Genomic DNA, 21,120 nt, shown 5'->3' with positions numbered 1-21,120 from the left:
CACATATACTGTGACCCACCCAGTATTCGGAATGCCGATACAAAGACCTTGATTTGTGAGTCAATCGGGCTCCGGGACTGGCTTAGCGCTGCCGTCCAATTTTCCTACTTATTCTTTACGATCTTCATCTTCACGAATATTCACCGAAATATAAAGAAATAGAATACCTTCAACATGAGCCTACCTGAACAACCCACCTACGTGATCGTCCCATCACCAGGGCCCTCAATTGAGAGCGATCGGCTCCTTCTTCGGCCAATTACCGACGCCGATGCCGCCGCATTGTTCGCCATTCGTTCCCGGCCCGAAGTCGCAGAAATGAAGTTAGTAAAGATCATCACCTACCTAAATAGGTATTGATGAGGACTGTCCACAATGCTAACTTTACCAGCCACCCTAAAACACCATTCAAATCAATTGAAGAAACTCGTGAATGGATGGCAACCAAGATCTTCACAAGTGGTCCGTCCGATATCATCGGACGTTCATTTAACTATGCCATGGTGGACAAGTCAATCCCAGAAACAGAGGAGCGAGTCGTTGGATCCCTCAGCATCAATCAAGTAGATCCCTTCCCTGAGATTGGTTATGCAGTGCATCCATCTTCTTGGGGGAAAGGGTATGCGACAGAGGCTTTGCAATTGATGTTAAAGATGTGGTGGAATCTGGCGCGTCGAACAATTGACGGTGAAGATGCTTCGGCAGAGGTCGAGAAGGCGTTTGCTCTTTGTGAAAAGAAGAACCATGGGAGTTGCCGTGTCCTAGAAAAGTGTGGATTTAAGATTGTGGGTGATTTCGTCGAGGATGGGAATGACCTTTTTATTTTTGCGCTAGAGCGACCATGAATTCAAAAAATATAACCGAGCTCTAAAACCCGTCGGGACTATTGAAAAATGACATGTCCCTTTCTGGGAATATTTCCAAGTGAAGTATTCGACTGAAAATTAATTTTCCAGTAGATATCTGTCATCATTTCAAATGTTCAAGTTACTACATTGCATATTCCCACCTCAGTGCTCCGCAATGGACCGATACTTGGAACCTCTAATAATATTTTTATATTTACTGTCTAAGGATCCTCCTAATTTAATCCTGTTACAAAAGTGGCCACGCAGCCTGAGAAGAATGTTTTACACCGTGATGCTTATAGCGAAGATGACTAGCGGGAGCTTCCTTTTGGGTTTCTAATGAATGCTGAAAATTGATTAGCTTTTTCAAGTTGAAATCCATCATTTGTTGCATTGTATTTCCATCAAGATTTACTGGATTCCAATGTTTTATTTCTAGGTAACGCGCGAAAGGCAGATGTACCCTCGTGCTGAAACAAACAAACGCCCTTTATGGTCATCAGTATCAAAAACGACATCCTTTCCAAACATTTACAAACATTGTACAAGAAGATATTACTTGGCAATTACCAACGGACTCATATGCAAGGGATGTATTTGATTGGATTACATATTGCCAAGGCATCATTGATTACCAAAATCCAACAAATTGCTTAACAGATTAGCGCCTAAGCGAAGACCAACGGCAAAGCTTTTCTCTTGCTTAGCTAGTGCCACTTGCGCCATTCATATTTGATTGGTCAATCGGATAATTCTGAACGTCCAACTTAGTTTTAGTGCTTATTGTCGAATACTAAGTCCGAATACATGGTAGAAACCAGGTAATATACCGGAAACATCATGTGACATTGGGTACCAGGCATACCATACAAAAGTGCATATTACAGTTAGTCATCATGGTCCGCACAGATTGTTGAAATAGCGGGTTTTGTCATTTTAGTTAGTTAGAGTTGTCAACATTGGTCATTTATACCATACATTGTTCGTACACTAGCTTTCCGTCAGTTATAAGCCCGGAATCGTTCTATTGAACCTAGCTATCGTCGAATTGAGGTTAAAGTGACACTATATCGTCACCCCCGTCGCCGAAGCCAACCCCTAAACCAACCCCTAAATCAAGAATCGGAAGCCTATCTACAAAGGACAACGAACATCAAATGGCTGAATACCTCTCCGCGGGTACATCCTCTCGCGTTATACTAAAGGATACAACGACATAGGATACATAACTAGCTAATATTAAATCGATTATAGTACAATTCGACGTATAGGAGCTATATGATCCTAGTAATAATAAGAGACTAGAGCTACTAGTAGTACCTAAGAAAGTTATCTCAATTACAGAAGCATAAATATAGTATAAAGACTAATAGGTCGATATATATAAGATACTATAGATAGAATAGGCTAATAATAATATAGCCTATACCTAGTAGAAGAAAGGACTAAACGTAGTAATAACAGCTATTCGGAATAGCGTCTACGCTAACTACTAACCGTTTATTATCGACTTTAAGATACCGTATAACCTCCTCCGTAACCTCCGATAACGGTTCGCCGCCGAGTATAATCTAACAAATATAGCTAGGCTTCGTTAGCTTTAGCGTACCCTAGATCGAGGATTAGATCGGAATACCGACATCGATAAGTAGTTGTTAAACTAAGAGACCGTATAGGCAAGATATAAGAGAGCGAAAATACTAGAAGCAGATGATACTCTAACTTAGTTCCTAGATACTATCTTAGTAATATCTCCTAGGTTTTATAAAATATAGACCCTAAGACTATAAGATAAAGTAGATAAGGTGACGTTTACCGAGCTTCTTAACCGATATAGAGCTTACTAGAAAATCACCTATGGTAAGCTAGCTACTAACCAGAGAGGTATTTCTAGAGCTATATTTTCGATATAGTAAGGTTATAAAGAAGTAAAGCTAAGTGATTCGAATTCGATAAGAAATAAGAAATTATTTAGAAATAGACCCTATCTATATAGCTAGAGTAATAGCCGGTATCTAGCTTAGAAATATTAGGACGTATTCGATAAGAATAAGCCGCCTTTATATATAAGAAACTAAGGTACTAAGGATAAATAAGAGAAAGTAATAAAAGCTAACCCCGCCTAGAAAGCCTAGGTTAATAAGAAACGTTAAAAGGTAAAAGTAATAGAGTAAGCGAATACCGTTTTTAAAGACTAAGGTTATAGCTTCTTCTCCTCCGAAACTAGTCTAGCAGCTAGTAAGACAGTAGTAGCTAGTTTAGTAGTAGCTAGTCTAGTAGCTAGTAAGATAGTAGCTAGCAAGATAGCACCTAGTACGGTATAAGCAGCTATACCACCGGCTAGCAAGCATATTAACATCTCTACTACCGTTATATCTACCTAAAACCAGACCTAAATCGATAATATATAGCCCGTACGAAAGCGCTAGGTAGTCGATACTAGAGTATAAATATATATATATAACGATCGAGAGTTATTCGTGACTTTCGAGGACGTATAGAGTAGCGTATAGGTAGGAGATATAGAGACGAAAATCGATAGGGTAGGCACTATAGTTATCTATAGTATTAGTCCTAATAGTAGAAAGGTAGTAAGGATAGAGTTATATAACGTTAGATACTCTCCTAATTTCTATACTAATCTAATATCCTATAGGTTGATAATAAAAGGAGGTCTTATAATAAACTTTAGAAGGGACTATATTAAGTCTAAAGATAGATAACCGATTTTCAAAGTCTATTAGGATATAAAGCTATCCTAGTTAACCTAGCCGAAGGATCTTTAGTATCCTAAACTCGAACCTAAGGACTTGGTATTTATAACTAAGGCTAAGAAGTCAGCTTAAGAACTAAGAGCAGAAGTATCGATTCAAACCTAGTATAGACGCCTAGGCTATATCGGCTAGTAGCGTATTACTAAGCTAGTAGAGATAACGGAAGGTATTACTATTAAAAGCAACCCTAGTGTTACGCACTAGCTAACTGGTCATAGTTAGGTTAGATGGGTTCAGGGTATACTTGCCTTAATACTCCTCGAATGGTCTAACGTCAATAATCGGGTCTCAACTAAGCTATTGCCGCGTAGGGCCTTACTATAGCCTAAGTCCTTTTGAGCGATCAAGGAACTAATACTAGGTAGAGCGCCGAGTAGATCTATACCGGAGTATTGGTCTACTCGTAAGTGTTGTTAAGTTATAATCAAGTAAAGAGTCATAGTAATCCAAAAGGTAAATATAAGTAATAATATATAATTAAAGACGAAGAACTAAACTAAGTATATAAGGGAGTGTCCTTATATATCCTTCGTTTCCTACTCCCTAATATACTCCTAGAGTATATCTAGGAGTTATTATATACTTCTGCGTATACTCCTAGAGTCGACGTAGGAGTTACGGTTATGTAGTCTAGGCGGTTATAGGTAATCGATATTATTATAAGGTAGAATTGCTATTTGCCCCGCGAGGGCCGGTAATAGCTACCTTCTAGTAGAACCCTTTTCTACCGGATACGTTATACATAATCTCGATCTATTAGCTCTCGATAGCCTATTAGTATATCTATAGGTTACTACTAATTAGTAATAGATAGGTCCGTAATATTACCTCCTCTCTTCCTAGGAGTTTCGTCCCCGAGACTTATAAAGCTACGGTTCCCCCTCTAGTAAGTAATACCGTTTGTTTTTCTTTTTATTTTCTTTTCTTTAGCTATATACCCGTCGTATTATACTAGTTAATAACGAAACCCGTAAAAAGAATAGACTTACTTAATATAACAAAATATTATAAAACGGTTCGGTCGCTAATATCTCTTATAAATTCTGTTCCTCTCGCTCTATTAATTATATAATAGACCCGAAGAGTCGTAACTATACCGAGTATACTCGTCGCGGTCGTCGTTACGTATAATAGTTCTATAGCGATAAGGAATAGTAGCGCGTTCTTCGCGAGTCTACGAAAATCGATATAGAGATTGAAAAGATCGAGAAGTAGCAAATAAAGTTAATAGTAAAAATACTTCGTCTTAAAAAGCAACGTTAAATATTTAAAAATCGGAGTAGTAAGATATTAAATTATAACTCCTTCGTAATAGAGTAGTTAGATACTAAGGATCCTCCTAGTACTAAGGACCTCGCTAAGCTAGATCGTCTCGCCGATAAGTACGATACTTAGGTTCTTACCGCTACGTTAAAGAATCCTACTCTAACTTAGATATTTAGTCCTTTATCCCCTTCTGTCCTAGAAGGGATAGACTTATCTTTCCTCGTTAGCGATTCTTCCGTATCTTCCGCTATATAGGGGTCCTTTTCGCCTATTAGTAATACTATTAAATAAGCTAGTAGTAGCCCCTTAGGTTTTAGATAGGTTCCTATATATTTTCTAAGGTAGGATACCCTTTCTACTAAACTAAGAGTTATTACTAACTATTATACTATCTATCCGATAGGATTCGTTCGACTTTATATTCGTCTTCGGTTTCCTCGATTTCTACGTTAGTTATAATTTCGGCGTTATCTAGTACTAGTTCGAGTAACGAGATATAAAATACTATATAGAGTTTTTATATACTTTCGGGTAGCTTTAAGCGATAATTTATTAGTCCTAATTTTTCCTTAATCTTAAACGGTCCTAGTCGTAGGTAGTCTAATTTATTACTAGGTCGCTTAGTTTTGATATTACGTTGTAATAGGTAAACCTTTTCTCCCTCCTTAAGGTTAGGTCCCTCTCTATAGTAGTCGTCGTAATATTTCTTTATATATAGATTGATAAAGTTAATATCTCTAGCTAATTACGTATATAACTTTCTTAGTCCGCTAGCCTTTAGCCTCGCTAATTCTACTACGGCTATCTTATTAATTAGTTCTCTAAATACTATTAGGTTATATCTATAATTCGCGAAGAATAGTATTTCGTTAGTCGTAGAGTACGCTATATTATTATATACTAGCTATACTATTAGTAGTAGTCCTACCTAGTTATCTTACTAGTAGTTTACGTAGTATCGTAGGTACTATTTTACTATCTAATTCACTCTTTCTATCTAACCGTTAGTTTATAGGTAGTATATAGTAGAGAGTCTAAGCTTAATACCTATCTAGTCTATAAAAGACTTCTATATATTCGATATAAATAGCTTATCTCTATCCGATATAATCTTACTCGGTATCTTATAGTTCGTAACTATATATCGAAGTATAATATTCGCTATTTAATTAGTATCGATAGTTTCTATAGTCGGAATCATATAGGCGTACTTAGTAAGCCTATCGACTATAACTATAATTATATCGTATCCGTCTAAGATTAGTAACTTCGTAATAAAGTCTATCGTAATCTATTCCTATAGCTAGATTGGCGTCTTAGATAACTATAATTCTCCGTAAGGTACGTATTGTATAGGTTTGTTTTGTTAGTACGTATTATAAACGCGGATATAGAATCGAACCTTTCGCTATATATTTAGAAAATAATAATTTCGCGTAATATATTCGATAGTTTTTTCTACTCCTATATATCTATATAAGATATTATTATAGTATCGACGTATAACCTCTTCTCTTAGCTTACTTAGAATATATATTAATCTATATATATAGAGTAATCCTTAGTCGTCCTTAGTAAGTTTTCTACCCTTCTCGACGAGTTAATTAATCGTATCTTTCTCTAATATATCTTTGATTTTCTATAAGAAGTCGTTATCCTTAACTTCTATCGTCGCGGCTAGTAGCTACTTATTATACGAGATAGTACTATTAGAGTTTTATCTTAATATAGCGGGATCCGCTACCTTAGTTCCTAATTCGTAATCTAGTCGTCTACTTAAAGCGTCGGCTTATCCGTTCTCTATCTCTTTATAGTATTCGATTTTAAAATCGTATTATATAAGGGTTTCGGCCTATCGCGCTTATCGTCTCGTTAACTTCTTTGTCGTAGTAAAGAACGTAAGATTCTTATAATCGGTCTTAACCGTTACTATATACTTTGCTCCCTCTAGATATACTCTCTAGACTTAGAACGCTAATACTATAGCTAATAGTTCTTTATTATATATATTATAGTTAAGTTCTACTAGAACTATTTTCCTCGACTAAAATATAACTAGTCGGTACTTATCGTTAGTTCCCGGTTACGTTAGTCTTACTCCTAGAGCGTAGTCTAATATATCGGTTTCTATAATAATTAGTCGGTTATAGCTAAACGTAGCTATAATTATTCCTTTATTAAAGAGTTTCTTAAGGTCCTAGAATAATTTGTCTACTACCTTATCCTATATAAATTTCTGATCTTTCTTAGTAAGATAGTAGAGTCCTAATACGACTCCGGCGTATCTATCGATAATCTTCCGATAATAGTTAGCTAGACTAAGAAATTATTATACTTCCTTTATATTTTTGGATATTAGCTATTCTATAATACTTTTGACCTTATCTTCTTCTATCCCTAGTCCTTTAAGGGTAATATAGTATCCGAGGAAAGTCGTTTCCTAAACGTAGAATTCGTATTTCTTTAGTTTAAGAGTAACTTCTACTTCTCTTAGCTTCTATAATATAAATCTATTATATTTAATATAATCTTCGAGTATTTCTAAGAAGACTAAAATATTATCTAGATACGCGATAACGAAGATATCTAAATATTCCTTAATCGCTTTAAAGATAAAGCGTTAGAATATTGCTAATACGTTTATAAGGCCGAAAGGTATAACCTTATATTCGTAATATCCGAACTTAGTTCTAAATACCGTTTTCTATTTATAGCCTAGCTTAATCCTAATATAATAATAGGTATTAGTAATATTATACTTCGAGAAGTACTTAGTATATCTAATCCTATCTTATATTTCGTTAATTAGAGGTAGTAGGTATCGGTCTTTAATAGTAATCGAATTTAAATGTCGGTAATCTATATAAAGTCGAAGACTCCTATCCTTCTTTAGTATAAAGATAATAGGGTATCTAGCTTCTAACTTCGAGACTTAGATATATCCCTTTAATAGATTCTCCTTAATATAATCCTTAAGTATATCGGACTCCTTTTATAATAGCTAATAGATAGGTATAAAAGTTAGTTTAGTACCTTCTATTATATTAATCTTATAATTAAAAGATCTATATTTCGGTAATACTCTATTAGCTAGTACCGTAAAAACATCTATAAACTCCTAGTATTCCTCTAGAATCCTAGGTACGTCGCTAGTTACGTATAGCTTCTCGTATTTGATTATTATATAGTCTATTAACTCTTAGTCGGATATATCTAGTGATTATTCTATAGTATCGGGGGCGACGCCTATAACTAATACTCTAGTCCTCTTACTTTAGGACTACTTACTACGCTCGTTTTGTTAGATAGACTTCTATCGACGTATCTTATACTCGTCGTATTCTTATATATACTTATACCTATCGAAGGTAATTCGTCCCGATTACTAATCGATATTCGGGTTATACTTCCTAAACTATAGAATGCCTAGAATAATATCGTAGTCTCCCGTTTCTAGGATATTAAACCGTATCAATTCTAGGTATCCGTAGATAGATATAGGCAATATAATAGTTTCCTCGCTAACTCCTCCTAAGAGTACCTCTCTATCGAGTCCTACGACTAGTATTACGTATAGTAGGGGTTTAGTTATAACTTATCGATCGTCTTTAAACCTTAGGTTTATAAAGTTATTAGTAGCTCCCGAGTCGATAAGAGTCTATACTATCCCTATTAGTAGGTTTATATATAGTTTGATATATATTCCTAATAGTATTACCGCTAGATATATTGTTAGTCGATCCTTATAATTATATATCTAGCGTCTATTATACTAAATTCCCTAGTATTCTTTCGTCTATTATAGCTTCTTTATCTACCGTAGTAGTTTCGGTTCGATACTATAATCTAACTTTACTAACCTATAAATAGTATACGTTTCGTCGTAGTATATAATACTAGCTATCTTACTATATCCTAGGTATCGCGTATATCCTTTATACGCGTAAGTAGAATTTTCGTAAGGGTATCCTACTAGGTCGTCGCCTTCCTTAATTACGTTAATAAGGTACTAGTCTAGTCTACTAGGCTATATCTTTCCTTCGAGATATCCTATAAGCTTTTTAGCTTCTTTATTATCGTAATAGTTCGTAGGGCTTTCTATTAGTATTTCTAGGATAGTTTGATCTATTCTAGGAAGCGTATCTAGCGTTCCTAGATTACTATTAGCTCTAGGGATCGGGTTCTATATCTCCGTAGGTCCTATATCGTTCGTCCTAAGACGATTAGGGTCCTAGGACTCCTCTATTCCCGTAACCGTAGTCTCTAGACCTAGTAGGTCTTATAACCGCCGACTAAGGTCCTCCCTAGCCTTAAGTCCTACTAGGTCCTAGATTAGTACCTAGGGCACGTACTATATCTACCCTTAACTTTCTACTATATCCTAATCGATTTCTAGATAATCGAGTTCTAGCTCGTCGGCTAACCCTTTAATATATAGGTTGCCCGCCGTTATCTTTTCCGGGTCTAGGCCTTAGTACCTACCTATAAGATCTTCTAAGAGCTCGTCTCTTAGGTCTATAGCGACTCGCCTTTTCTATCTAAGGCTATCGATAAGGGTCCTAACCTACCCTCTTAGGTCGCCCTATTACTCGTTAGGGTATATTTCCTCCTAGTATTCCTAACTAGCGTTTATTCCTTCGGCGCTAGTGTCTATACTAGTAGTGGCTTTTCCCTCTTAGGTCGCTCGTAGTACTTCGCGTATCGCCTATATATATTACCGTTTCTTATATAGTTTCTTCTATTTATATTCCTTCGCGCGGTATCCTAGTTTCCTATAGGTAAAGTAAAGATTCTTCTATCGACGCTCGTCTTATTCTTCTCGTATCGCGTCGAGGTCTATCGGTATTAGGCTATATAAGTCTATATATCTCGCCGGTTATAGCGTAGACTACCTAGGTCGCCTATCGTTCTAGCGATACTAAATAGGTGGTCGCTATCCGCCCGTTCTCTACTATCTTATTTCGCGATATTACGTTTCGCGATCGTAGATTCGATTGTCGATTTTAACTACGATACCGATAATCTTATCTAGCGTATCTAGTCGATTATTATATACTAGCTCGTCCTTAACGTATTCTTTTAGTCTGTCTTCGAAGACTAAAACGAAGTAGTCCTTATCCTAACTTAAGTATAAGATAATTTGTTAAAACTTAGTAGCGTATACGCTAACCGAGGTAGTCTATCGTAGGCGTCGAAGGCGTCGTTTAGCCGTTCGTTTCGCGTCGATATTACCGAACGTAAATTTAATTCGTTCTTTAAACTTATCGTAGCTATTAAATACTTCCTAGGTAAAGTCGCTCTAGACTTCTTAGTCGGTTTCTTCTTAAAACTCGTATAGGAATAGTTCGAACTAATTAAAGGCTAGTCCTCGGAGGAAGGTCGATATATAGATAACCTTATCGGCTTCCGTAGGTAGCTTAGATCGGTTAACCTATTAGTTCGTATCTAGTTAAGTAAGGAACGATCGAAGCTTAGATCGTATTCTATTAAAGAACTTAGGTTATAGGATCTTAACTATAGAGACCGGACGTTAGCTCTCTAGGGTTAAGATTTGCTCCTATAGTTACTAGATTATCTTAGCTATCTACTAAGGGCTAGGCGCGTTATTTCGTATAGAAGTACCGCTACCGGTAGTCGAATCGTTGACTATATTATCTTATTATAACTCGAAACTTGATTCGAGACGGTCTTTAATATATTACGTACTAGCTAACTAGTTATAGTTAGGTTAGATAGGTTTAGGGTATACTTACCTTAATACTCCTCGAATAGTCTAACGTTAATAATCGGGTCTTAACTAAGCTATTACCGCGTAGGGCCTTACTATAGCCTAAGTCTTTTTAAGCGATTAAGGAACTAATACTAGATAGAGCGCCGAGTAGATCTATACCGGAGTATTAGTCTACTCGTAAGTATTATTAAGTTATAATCAAGTAAAGAGTTATAGTAATCTAAAAGATAAATATAAGTAATAATATATAATTGAAGACGAAGAACTAAACTAAGTATATAAGGGAGTGTCCTTATATATCCTTCGTTTCCTACTCCCTGATATACTCCTAGAGTATATCTAGGAGTCACCGTATACTTCTGCGTATACTCCTAGAGTCGACGTAAGAGTCACGGTTACGTGGTCTAGGCGGTCATAGGTAATCGATATTGTTATGAGGTAGAATTGCTATTTGCCCCGCGAGGGCCGGTAATAGCTACCTTCTAGCAGAACCCTTTTCTGCCGGATACGTCGTACGTAATCTCGATCTGTTGGCTCTCGATGGCCTATTGGTATGCCTGTGGGTCACCACTGATTGGTGACGGATAGGTCCGTAACACCTAGTATAGAGTAGGTATATGAAGCTTGTTAATTAGTAGATATACCGAGATAGATCTCTCGCTAGAAGATAGGCTAAGTATATAGTGTATTTAGAAGGGTCTATTTCGACCTAGTATAGAATCAGCCGGCCTACAATAGATATATCTAGTTAACTTACTTCTACCTAGATAGTATTAAATACCACTTTATATTCACCTATATTAAGAAAAATGACTACTAGACAGCTGTTAGGAAGTTCCTAGCACTAGTTAAGAACTAGTTGAAACTAGAAATTAGAGTGGTCTACTATAATAACAAGCGGAGCGCTAGTAATAAGGTTAAATTAATAATAGAGGCAGAGGGATATACTATTAAGCATTTACTACCTAGCTTACTAGAAATAAACGGTCTAGCCGAGAGATCTAGGGGGATAGTAGTACGAACTACTAGAGCGTTAATTAACGATATAGAGCTACCCTATACTCTATAGCTAGAGGCAATATATATAGCGATATATATCCTAAATAGGACCCCTACTAAGGTTATTAAACCTAGTGAAACTAGTAGCTAATAGATCATACCTTAGAAGGAATTGATAAAATATACTGCCTTAGACGGGATCTAATATTAGATAATTAACCTATCGAATATAAGGTTATATAGGTACTTAACGTACTCGAGAATTATTAAAAGGACCTAGTCAGATAAGATATTACCTAGAGTAGAGATAGGATATCTCGTTAGGTATATCTCTAAGAACCTATATAAAGTATAGTTCCTTTATAAGGGACGTACTAGCGGTATAGGGAGGGTAGACGTCGTTCGAGATACTATATTCGACGAGACGAGACGGTATTCGAAATCGAGACCCCTATCTAAGTAAGAAAATATAATTAGTACTATAATAGATAGACTAGGTATATAGCTAGCTATACTTACTATAGAAGAAGCGTAAGTTAAGCTTAGTATATAGATATAAATGCCTAGATTAATAGCGAGGATAGCTTTAGATAATAAAACTAAGCTTACCGAGTAAGGCTAGATAGCTACCGATATAGCTATCGATATACCTAATGATATAGCTGATATAGCTATCGATAAAACTAATACAGCTGATATAGCTAATATAGCTATCGATATAGTTAATAAAATAGATAATAAAATAGCTAGCTAAGTAGCTAGAGAGATAGTTACTAAAGAGAGAACTCTAGTATATATAGATATTAAGCTAGCAACTAGCTTGCCTATCCTATAGTCTATTACTAGACTAAGGGAGTAAATATTAATATAGATAGGACTAAGGGACTAGATAGGACTATAGGTCTAGATAGGACCGAGGGAGTATATAGATAACCTACCTAGTAGCTTTCTAACCTCCCTACTACTAAGACTATTATTATTATCCTCTCTACTACTAAGATTATTATTACTAGTATTTAGAATAGTATTAATATCTCCGAATCTATCGAATCTATCGAATCTATCGAATCTATCGAATCTATCGATTCTATCGAATCTAGTACCCTAAGAAACTATCCTATCGTCGCTAGATCCGATTTCTATGATACCGTCGATCGAAACTAGGGGGGTAGAAGGACTAGATAAAGAAACTAAGATAGAGCGTTAACTATAGTAAGAAATAGTATACTCGCCGACCCTAGAGCTATTCTAGCGAGAAATATCGTCCTAAGTAAGTTTAGATCGAGTACTAAGAGATATAGTAGGTAATATCGATATATTAAATATTATCACCGGTACTAGATCTAGGAAACTAAGGTTGGATCTAGATTATACTATATACCTATCTCTTAATAAATAGATAGAGCTACTAAGCTTACTATATATATTTACTATAGGTATAAATAAGCGGTTCGATACTAAGCTATACTAGGATAACCTACTACCGCCGCTAGAGACTTAGAATCAATTAAAGACCTATCGATTCGCCGAGTAGTTTAAAACAGCGGCTATATTCGAGGTCGAGATATTAAGGAAAAAGGAGATATTCTCCTAGATTCTAATTCCGAACGAGCGAGGTATATAAGTGTTATTACTAAAGTAGGTATTTATATACAAATTCGATGCTAATAGTATACTAGAGAAGTTTAAAGCGAGAATCTATATTTATAGAGATCTTTAATAGTTGTCTATAGAGGAAAAGAGAGCCGTAATACTAGCTATTAAGATAGCGAGGGCTATCTTTATATTAGTAGCTATATTTAATCTAGATATAATATAGAGAGATATAGTTACTATATTTCTAAACTTAGTACTATAAAGTAAGGTATATACAAAATGCCCTCTAGGATTCGAAGTATTAAATCAATACTAGCTACTCTATAGAGCGCTATATAGATTACGTATATTACTAAGACTATAGTAGCAAGAAGTAATTAAGGTACTAGTAAAACTAGGCCTTACCCTAGTACCGGAAGATCTATATATCTTTATTACTACCGGTATTATCGTCTTCTTTTATATCGACGATATTATTATAGTGAATTATCCCGACTACGTAGAGTAAGTAGCTTAGCTAGATCGAGAGATTAAGAAGTAATAGGAATTATATAAACTAGATATAAGCTAGTTTTTAAATATACGAATTCTTAGAGATAGGGAATAAAAGAAGCTTTAGTTATACTAGGATAGCTATATTAAGAGTATAGTAGTAAGGTATAATTTAGTTACTATAAGGAAAGTAGGATCTCTACTTACAGCTACCGAGTAGTTAATTCCGTACGATAGAGTGGCGTTACCGAGTTAGATTTATGGTTTCTAGGCTAAGGTTAGATCTACTCAGTATACTACTACTATTACCCGGCTAGATACTACAAAAGCTATAGCTAAATTAGCTAAGTTCCTAACTAATCCCGGTCCTAAGTATATTAATACTATCGACCGAGTTATATAATACCTATACGAGACTAGGTATTAGGCTATCGAGTATAGTTCTAGAGAGATAGATCGTTAAGATTAATATAACAAAAACCATAGTCTCTAGCTAGCTATAAAATCAATTAAATTTGTAAGCGATATATCGTTTAGAGACAATAAGGATAGGAAAAGCTCCGAGGGTTATATTTATAAGCTATATAGGGGCCCTATAGATTAGAAAGTAACTAAGTAGAAGACGGTAACTATATCGACTATAGAGGTAGAGCTACTAGCTCTAGCCGAGGTAGGCAAAACTATATAGTGGTAGCGTCGAGTCCTCTCTATATTAGGCTTCTAACCTAACTACCTACTATCTATTATATATAATAACTAGCAAACCGTCGATTTGTTAACAAAGGAAGGGGCGGCGATATATACGAAGCTCCGATATATTGATATTAATCGTTACTAGATAAAACAGGAGGTTAGCGAGGGTCGAGTTAATATTGACTGGGTTCTAACTACGGCTATGCTAGCAGATAGCCTTACGAAAGCGCTTCCGAGATAGAAGCAGCATCTCTTTAGAAAGCTGATTAGGATGAGAGAGATCAGTCATCTGATCCGAGAATAGAGGCTGTTGGAAGGCCTGAAATTGATGGAATTGAAGCCATTGGAAGGCTTAGAAATGAAGGAATTGACAGCTCTTGAAGCTAGGAAAATGCAGGCTTTAAGAACTAGGGGGTATGTCGAATACTAAGTCCGAATACATGGTAGAAACCAGGTAATATACCGGAAACATCATGTGACATTGGGTACCAGGCATACCATACAAAAGTGCATATTACAGTTAGTCATCATGGTCCGCACAGATTGTTGAAATAGCGGGTTTTGTCATTTTAGTTAGTTAGAGTTGTCAACATTGGTCATTTATACCATACATTGTTCGTACACCAGCTTTCCGTCACTTATACCCAAGCCACCGGTCCCCAAATCTTTCAGCCCTAATTAAGAGCTCATGTATCCTTTCTCATACAGCAATGGGCTCGTTTCCGAAGGACTTACTCAGCTCTGGGGAACTCTATATCAATAAATAAATGAGGTCTGTGCGCGAAGCTGAGCTTATAAGCGATGGCGTTCCCCAAAAGTTGCAAAGGCATTGTTCATCAAAAATCAACCAAAAGATTTCACCATTTCAACTTTACTCACTATGACTTATACTAATGAACCTGTTGTTATCGTCACCGCGGCGCTGGACCAATTGCCGCCCCCCGAATCGATTTCAGAATAAAACCGTCTCCAGATTTTAGCGGCGATTGACAAAGCCCCTGTCGCTCTGGAGCCTCCGCTTGTCTCTGTCCAGAACCTTGTCTTCTCAGTATGTGCATCATGATATATATAGGCTCTATATATGCTTACACAAGATCTAACGCACAGCACATCGGACTTGTTGGTGTCCGAGTAGCTGTCAGTATGGGTATCTTTGACGCCTCAGCGGCTGGGGGTGAATCACCTTAGACTCTGAGCCAATTAGCGAGAAGACAAAGGGTGATGAGACACTCTTGCGTATGTCAATCAAGCGCCCTCCACCCCCTCGTTACGGTATTTATATGAAGTGGCATTCACAGTATCTCCAATGCGAATTCTGCGTCTTCTTACCGTACACAATCTCATTGCCGAAACGGCTCATCAGACATGGAAGCCATTGCCACTTGGCTTGGGATTCGCTACAGGCTCACCCTTACCAGAAGTGGCTAAGCACTTGTAACCTATTCCTTTCGCATCTGCAAAGCTCATAAGCTTACCATGGACCAGCTACGCCAACATGAAAGCTTCCGCGAATTTGGACGAATTCCTGGAGGCTATAGACTACTAAAACCTAACGAATACCTATAACGGACCATGGTAGACTGCATACAAGACCAAAGACCACTACTTCGACTGGCTGACGCAGAACCCAGAAGACGCCCACGCGTTCAACGTAACAATGCGCATTAACCGTCAGGTAGAAGGCGCACAGTGGTTTGACATCTACCCCGTCGGAGGAAAACTGAGTGTATCTGCGAACGACCGCGTCTAGCTAGTAGATATCGGCGGCGGATTGGGACACGATCTTGCAGGTTTGAAACGTAAATTTCCCAATCTTCCTGGTCGCCTGGTTCTCGAAGACCTATCGGATGGTATCGAGCATGCGAAGGAGTCGATTGAAGATGGCATTGAGGTTGTCGGGTACGACATGTTCACTGAGCAGCCGCTGAAGGGTGCCAAGGCGTACTATTTGCGTACTGTGCTGCATGACTGGCCGGATAAGCAGTCGCTGATGGCGCTTGCCCGTGTTCGGGAGGCTATGGCTGACGACTCGGTGCTGCTGATTAATGAGAATACCTTGCCTGAGGTTGGCGCGTCGAGCTTGTCGGTGTCGTTGGATATTAGCATGATGGATATTTTTGCTTCTTTGGAGCGGACTGAGAAGCAGTGGGTTGATCTGCTGGAGCGGGCTAGCTTCAGGGTAGTCAAGGTTTGGCGCGCTGACTATGATGGTATCGGATCGAATGCATTGGCCGAGGCTGTCGCTTGTCAACTATAAAATTGATATAACGCTCACTTGATTTGGAATATACTGGGCTCGAGAGAGATTCAATCGATCAATGATAGTCCTCGGTATCTCATGATCCACATGCTGAAGTTCACAACTCTTTCAATCTGGTATAAATAGACAAGATCTTAGACATTGATGCGCCTTGCTAGAATATCGTGAGGACTTTGGCGAGGTTTAGCAGGAACCTGCTGGCTATTCATGAGAAGAGACGGAAGATCGACTTGAAAAAGTGCTCCACGTCGAGTGTGATTTTCGCTGGCGTTTGAAATTTCTTCAACTGCGCTAGTGGAACCAGGAAATTTTATACCGGCAAAGTATACATAATACACGCGTGATGCTTGCATAGTCGCAGTCTTTGTAGCGCAGTTGACGCTCATATGCACATGTTTGCTTACAGATCAAAAAAGGCTCTCAGGCAGTAAGGCTCCAAGGGGCCAGGACATCAAACGCGCCAAGTATCACAGTACGTGAGTGGCTAGCGCACAAGCGTGGATGTGAATCGCGATTTCCCGGTTTCTGTATCTGAATTTAATTCTTTAATTTCCTCGGCAAGCTACGGATGATTCAATGTCGTTCTCATTCTCTTCCCGAGTTTTCCTCAGAAGCTCAACATACCTGTTCAGCACCTCTACGAGAACACTCTCTAGCAATGCATCTTTGTCTACGTGCTGCACTGGACAAGCCGTCTTCTCCTCACGGTTAGAGAAAATACCATATCCGGGCACTAAGCCAAGGACTCAACGATTTCCCCGGGTCAGGGGGGAATCACTACTTCGGCCATTTTCGTCCACATCAGCAACTATGGTCATCGAAGACTCCAAGAGAACCTCATGGCGTCAAATGTGCCACAACATGGCTGACCTCATTGAGAGAAATTTGGAGACGGACGGGTTCCGTTACTGGGGTATCACCATGTACCGAACCACCTACAAGAGCGACGCGGACTGGGCGAAATTCCTCGATCGGTTCATGGGCAGTGTCCGCACAGAACTGGAAAGCGACGATGGGCTCGACATGTTGGATTCCTTTCGGCCTGTTGTGATGGAAGACGCGCACCGCTTTGACGGGGCCCCGCCTGATCAAATACGGGACGCTTTCAAGGAGTGGGCGAGGGTGGCTTGCGAGACGGAGCAAGGGGTGCCATACAAACGTGCAGAGTGGGCGTACTCAGCCCGATATCGGCTGTGTATCATGGTTGACGAGGAGGCGTTACGGTCTGTGCTGGATATACCGACCGAGGACTTGGAAGCGTATAATACTACTGGATTTGTGATCCTGATCAATGGGAGGTGGCCCCCAGAGTGGGACCCCGAAGAGTTGGCTGCAGGAGGGGGGCCAGACGATGGACACGAGCCAGTGTACGGCTGTACGTTGGATGAAGTTGGCTGGATGAAGGTTCGATATGGTGAGGCGCAGACTGGAGCCTCCTCACGCATGACTGATGATGGGGATTGGAGCGTTGAGTATCGACGCCCACCGGCCATTGGCTTTCACTTTTGAGCGGAGACCGGTCCCAACGCCCGAGCGCTGTATTTTCTGGACAAGAATCCGTATATTACTGATCATTCTTTACCTCTACTGTAACTAATATTTTCTTTCCCTGCTATTCTGGTCTTGGTTCAGGTCTATGAAACGCCAACACAAATGGCATAGCCAACATCCAAATACTGACAATCTGACCCAATCACCGGATTCCACTCGTACAGCTGCGCAAATGTTATTTCGAACGCACCCTCGACCGCCGTGCACGAGTCCCCGGAAACGACCGTGTAATATTCGTTGCAATTGGACGCGATGCCAGGCTGTGTAGGCGCACCAGCTGAGCTACTCGCCATGGCCGTGGGACCCTTGACGCAGTAGGCATGTCTGAGCCAAATGTTCGTACATGTTTTTCCAACTATAGTTCGAAATTAGCTTGACTCATCTCTAGGGGGGTTTTTGATGGATGGGATCTTACTGCTGGGATTCCACTCATAGAGTTGGGCAAGACTAACTCCAAACTCAGTCTTCATTGTCGAACAATCATCTCCCGACTCGACGGTGAAGAACTCCTGGCACCCATAGATGTATCCAGTTTGTGTTGGGGCTACCGACGTAGCAGTAGCGATAGTACTACTAGGGGTTGTGGTGGCAGTAGTTGACGTGCTCGAACCCACCCCAATACAGACGGCACGAGTATTGGTATCGTTAAGATTAGCGTACAGATTTGTGTCACAGTCTGTGCCGAGCCAAGGGTTACACGTAAGGAGTTAGGCTTCCGTGATATCGAAGTCTTCCTCAATATCAGCACTTTGGTATTCTAGGCAAAATCAGTATCATGAAATGCGAGTGCCCTATTTCTTCACTTCTTTTGTTCGTTGTCATCCATACCTCCTTTATCGTAGCCATTGACACCGGTGAAGCAGTTGCAGTTTGAGACAGTGGTAGACTCGGTGGCATTGAGGGACAAGCAGAGAGAGCCAAGTCCGCTGTCACTGCTGCTGGTGTCGTCACTGCCGGTTGCTTTTTCGCAAAAGAAAAGACGTGGCATTAGAGAACGATCCGAGAGAAATGGCAAAAGGCGCAACAAGATCACTTACTGTAAGAACTATTGAGAATAGCACAATAACTGTACCCTGGCTGCATGGCACATAAGCTCAGATTAGTGTTGAGACTAGGGTTCCAGTCGAGGAAATCGGCCGTTGTGACTTCATTCATCCACGCAACCCACTTGCAAGAATTGAGGTTATATGTGGTATTGTCATAGTTGGCGTATCGTTGGCAGTTAGTAAGCGTGTCCGGGGCCGTAGGGAGATATGTTGGCGTGTAGACGAACCCCGGATCACTGCTCGCCGTGGGAATTGATGTATCGACGGCGGGGAAGCTGGCTGTTGTAACAGTGAACAAGGGCGTTGTGACTGGGTAGCCAGAGTAGGTGCTAATGTCTCCAACTGCGGCGATGCAGTAAGCCTCCGGGGTTCTGACAGCCCTTCAGAGCGTAAGGCCGCTTTTCTTTCTCACCCCCCCCCCCCCCCCCAATCTTCTCTCGCTAACTGAATTTATTTACCTAACAGGTGTTTGGCATGTTCGAGTACTTCGCCGACTATCGTGTCTCCAAGACGTATAACAAGCGTCGGTCTGCAGATGGCCCAAGTCGAGTATGCTACCGGCGTTCAAGATCTGCAAAAACGGTGGTGGGCGTGGGCACCATACTACTTCCAGACGGTAAAGAACTATTCCCAAGGTTGGGCCGTCGGAGCTATTCGGGCCGTTGCGGGAGCGTACGCCGCGGCTCGTGCCGATGGGCGGAATCTGAAGACGAATGATGCCGTCGCGGCGGTGCTCAGCAAATTCGAGAGCAAGATCCAGAAGATGAGCATGCCGAAGATCACGGCGACAGAGACTACCATCTCCGACTTGGAATCTCTAGACTAGACAAGCTTCATATAGATAAAGTAATCGAACTTGGTTTAGATGAGCAAAAAAGAGCCCAGCTACGTGCTCAAGAATCAAGAACAGTACACTTCGAGATCTAATAGGGAGGAATTCCGTTTCAACGTCTTGAGAGCCTTGATCTTGACTTGGCTCTGAAATGGTAATTTACAATGGGAAATGTGCAGCCGACTTCCGTAGTTCTTCTAAAATTACAAGTATCTCTACATAGCGAGCTACATTGCCTGACAGGCTATCAATTGATTTGGAACCATTTGTTCCCCACATCAAACAGAATATGAGGACCTGCGAAATCGACGCCAGAAACGGCCGTCTTTCCACCCGTCATTTTGGACAATGAACTGCCGCTTGAAACCCCCCCTCTCATCACTCATCCATGTTCTCGGCTGGACTGGCATGGCAGGGTAGTATAAGAGCGATTTTTGGGGAATTTCATTTAAAGAAATGGGGGCGGAAATCATCCTACAAGAGTGGAAACTTGAGGTTCGTCTATGACTGGCCCAAATGTTCGATATCGGTCCAAATCAGCTACGCTAAGCCTCATGTGGAGCCTTCGGGGTCCCTGAGATACCCGGGGGCTTCTAAAGAGGCCATAGCGCATGTCTTAAGTGGAAGCTAACCAGTCACACAAGAAAAATGAATTCTCTTCCTACCATTTTACTTCATAAATTTCAGAATGAACGATAAATTCAGTCACAGCAGATCTGAAAGTTATGTATACCCGGCGCGAGTCAAGAGATCGATCATCTCGCGGATTAGGCACCAACCTATATTATCAGCATTCATGATATTTGCTTGCGCAGTTCTCGTGTTCATTAAATTTGGTGAATTGCATTATCAAGTTTAGTGCGGCCTAATGCTGACATTAGTAGAATACTCAACGGAAAAGCTAGAAAAGGCCGCGGCGCTATCTGAACTTGTTAAGAGAACTCGAAGCTACAGCGCAAACTCCACAAAGGTCGCCCTGATAGTACCAAAGACACGCAGAGATGACTTAAGATGGCTTCGTGATTATCTCCA

General features: G+C 39.6%; 4 protein-coding genes across 4 annotated transcripts; 3 read left to right on the top strand and 1 right to left on the bottom strand.

The window, feature by feature from the left end:
* Positions 1-174: 174 nt before the first annotated feature.
* On the top strand, positions 175-845 carry N7537_010949 (GNAT family N-acetyltransferase; the record flags this gene model as incomplete). Its single annotated transcript, XM_056902003.1, has 2 exons — positions 175-323; positions 392-845. The coding sequence occupies 2 exons, from the start codon at positions 175-177 to the stop codon at positions 843-845; spliced, it is 603 nt and encodes a 200-aa protein (XP_056747290.1).
* Positions 846-15,971: 15,126 nt separating this feature from the next.
* Positions 15,972-16,656, top strand: N7537_010948 (uncharacterized protein; the record flags this gene model as incomplete). The annotated part of the gene is made up of 3 exons (XM_056902002.1): positions 15,972-15,974; positions 16,024-16,125; positions 16,150-16,656. The coding sequence occupies 3 exons, from the start codon at positions 15,972-15,974 to the stop codon at positions 16,654-16,656; spliced, it is 612 nt and encodes a 203-aa protein (XP_056747289.1).
* An 813-nt stretch (positions 16,657-17,469) lies between these two features.
* Positions 17,470-18,168, top strand: N7537_010947 (uncharacterized protein; the record flags this gene model as incomplete). The annotated part of the gene is made up of 1 exon (XM_056902001.1): positions 17,470-18,168. One exon carries the CDS (start codon positions 17,470-17,472, stop codon positions 18,166-18,168), a length of 699 nt encoding a protein of 232 aa, XP_056747288.1.
* A 125-nt stretch (positions 18,169-18,293) lies between these two features.
* On the bottom strand, positions 18,294-20,057 carry N7537_010946 (LysM peptidoglycan-binding domain-containing protein; the record flags this gene model as incomplete). Its single annotated transcript, XM_056902000.1, has 5 exons — positions 18,294-18,565; positions 18,626-18,754; positions 19,039-19,170; positions 19,248-19,627; positions 19,933-20,057. The coding sequence occupies 5 exons, from the start codon at positions 20,055-20,057 to the stop codon at positions 18,294-18,296; spliced, it is 1,038 nt and encodes a 345-aa protein (XP_056747287.1).
* Between the last annotated feature and the right edge of the window lie 1,063 nt (positions 20,058-21,120).

The sequence above is a fragment of the Penicillium hordei genome (assembly GCF_028827395.1).
Source record: "Penicillium hordei strain IBT 12815 chromosome Unknown utg000006l_segment0_segment0, whole genome shotgun sequence".
NCBI classification, from domain to species: Eukaryota; Fungi; Ascomycota; class Eurotiomycetes; order Eurotiales; family Aspergillaceae; genus Penicillium; species Penicillium hordei.
Note: the sequence above shows the minus strand (reverse complement) of the source record. Positions and strands in the feature narration are given on the sequence as shown.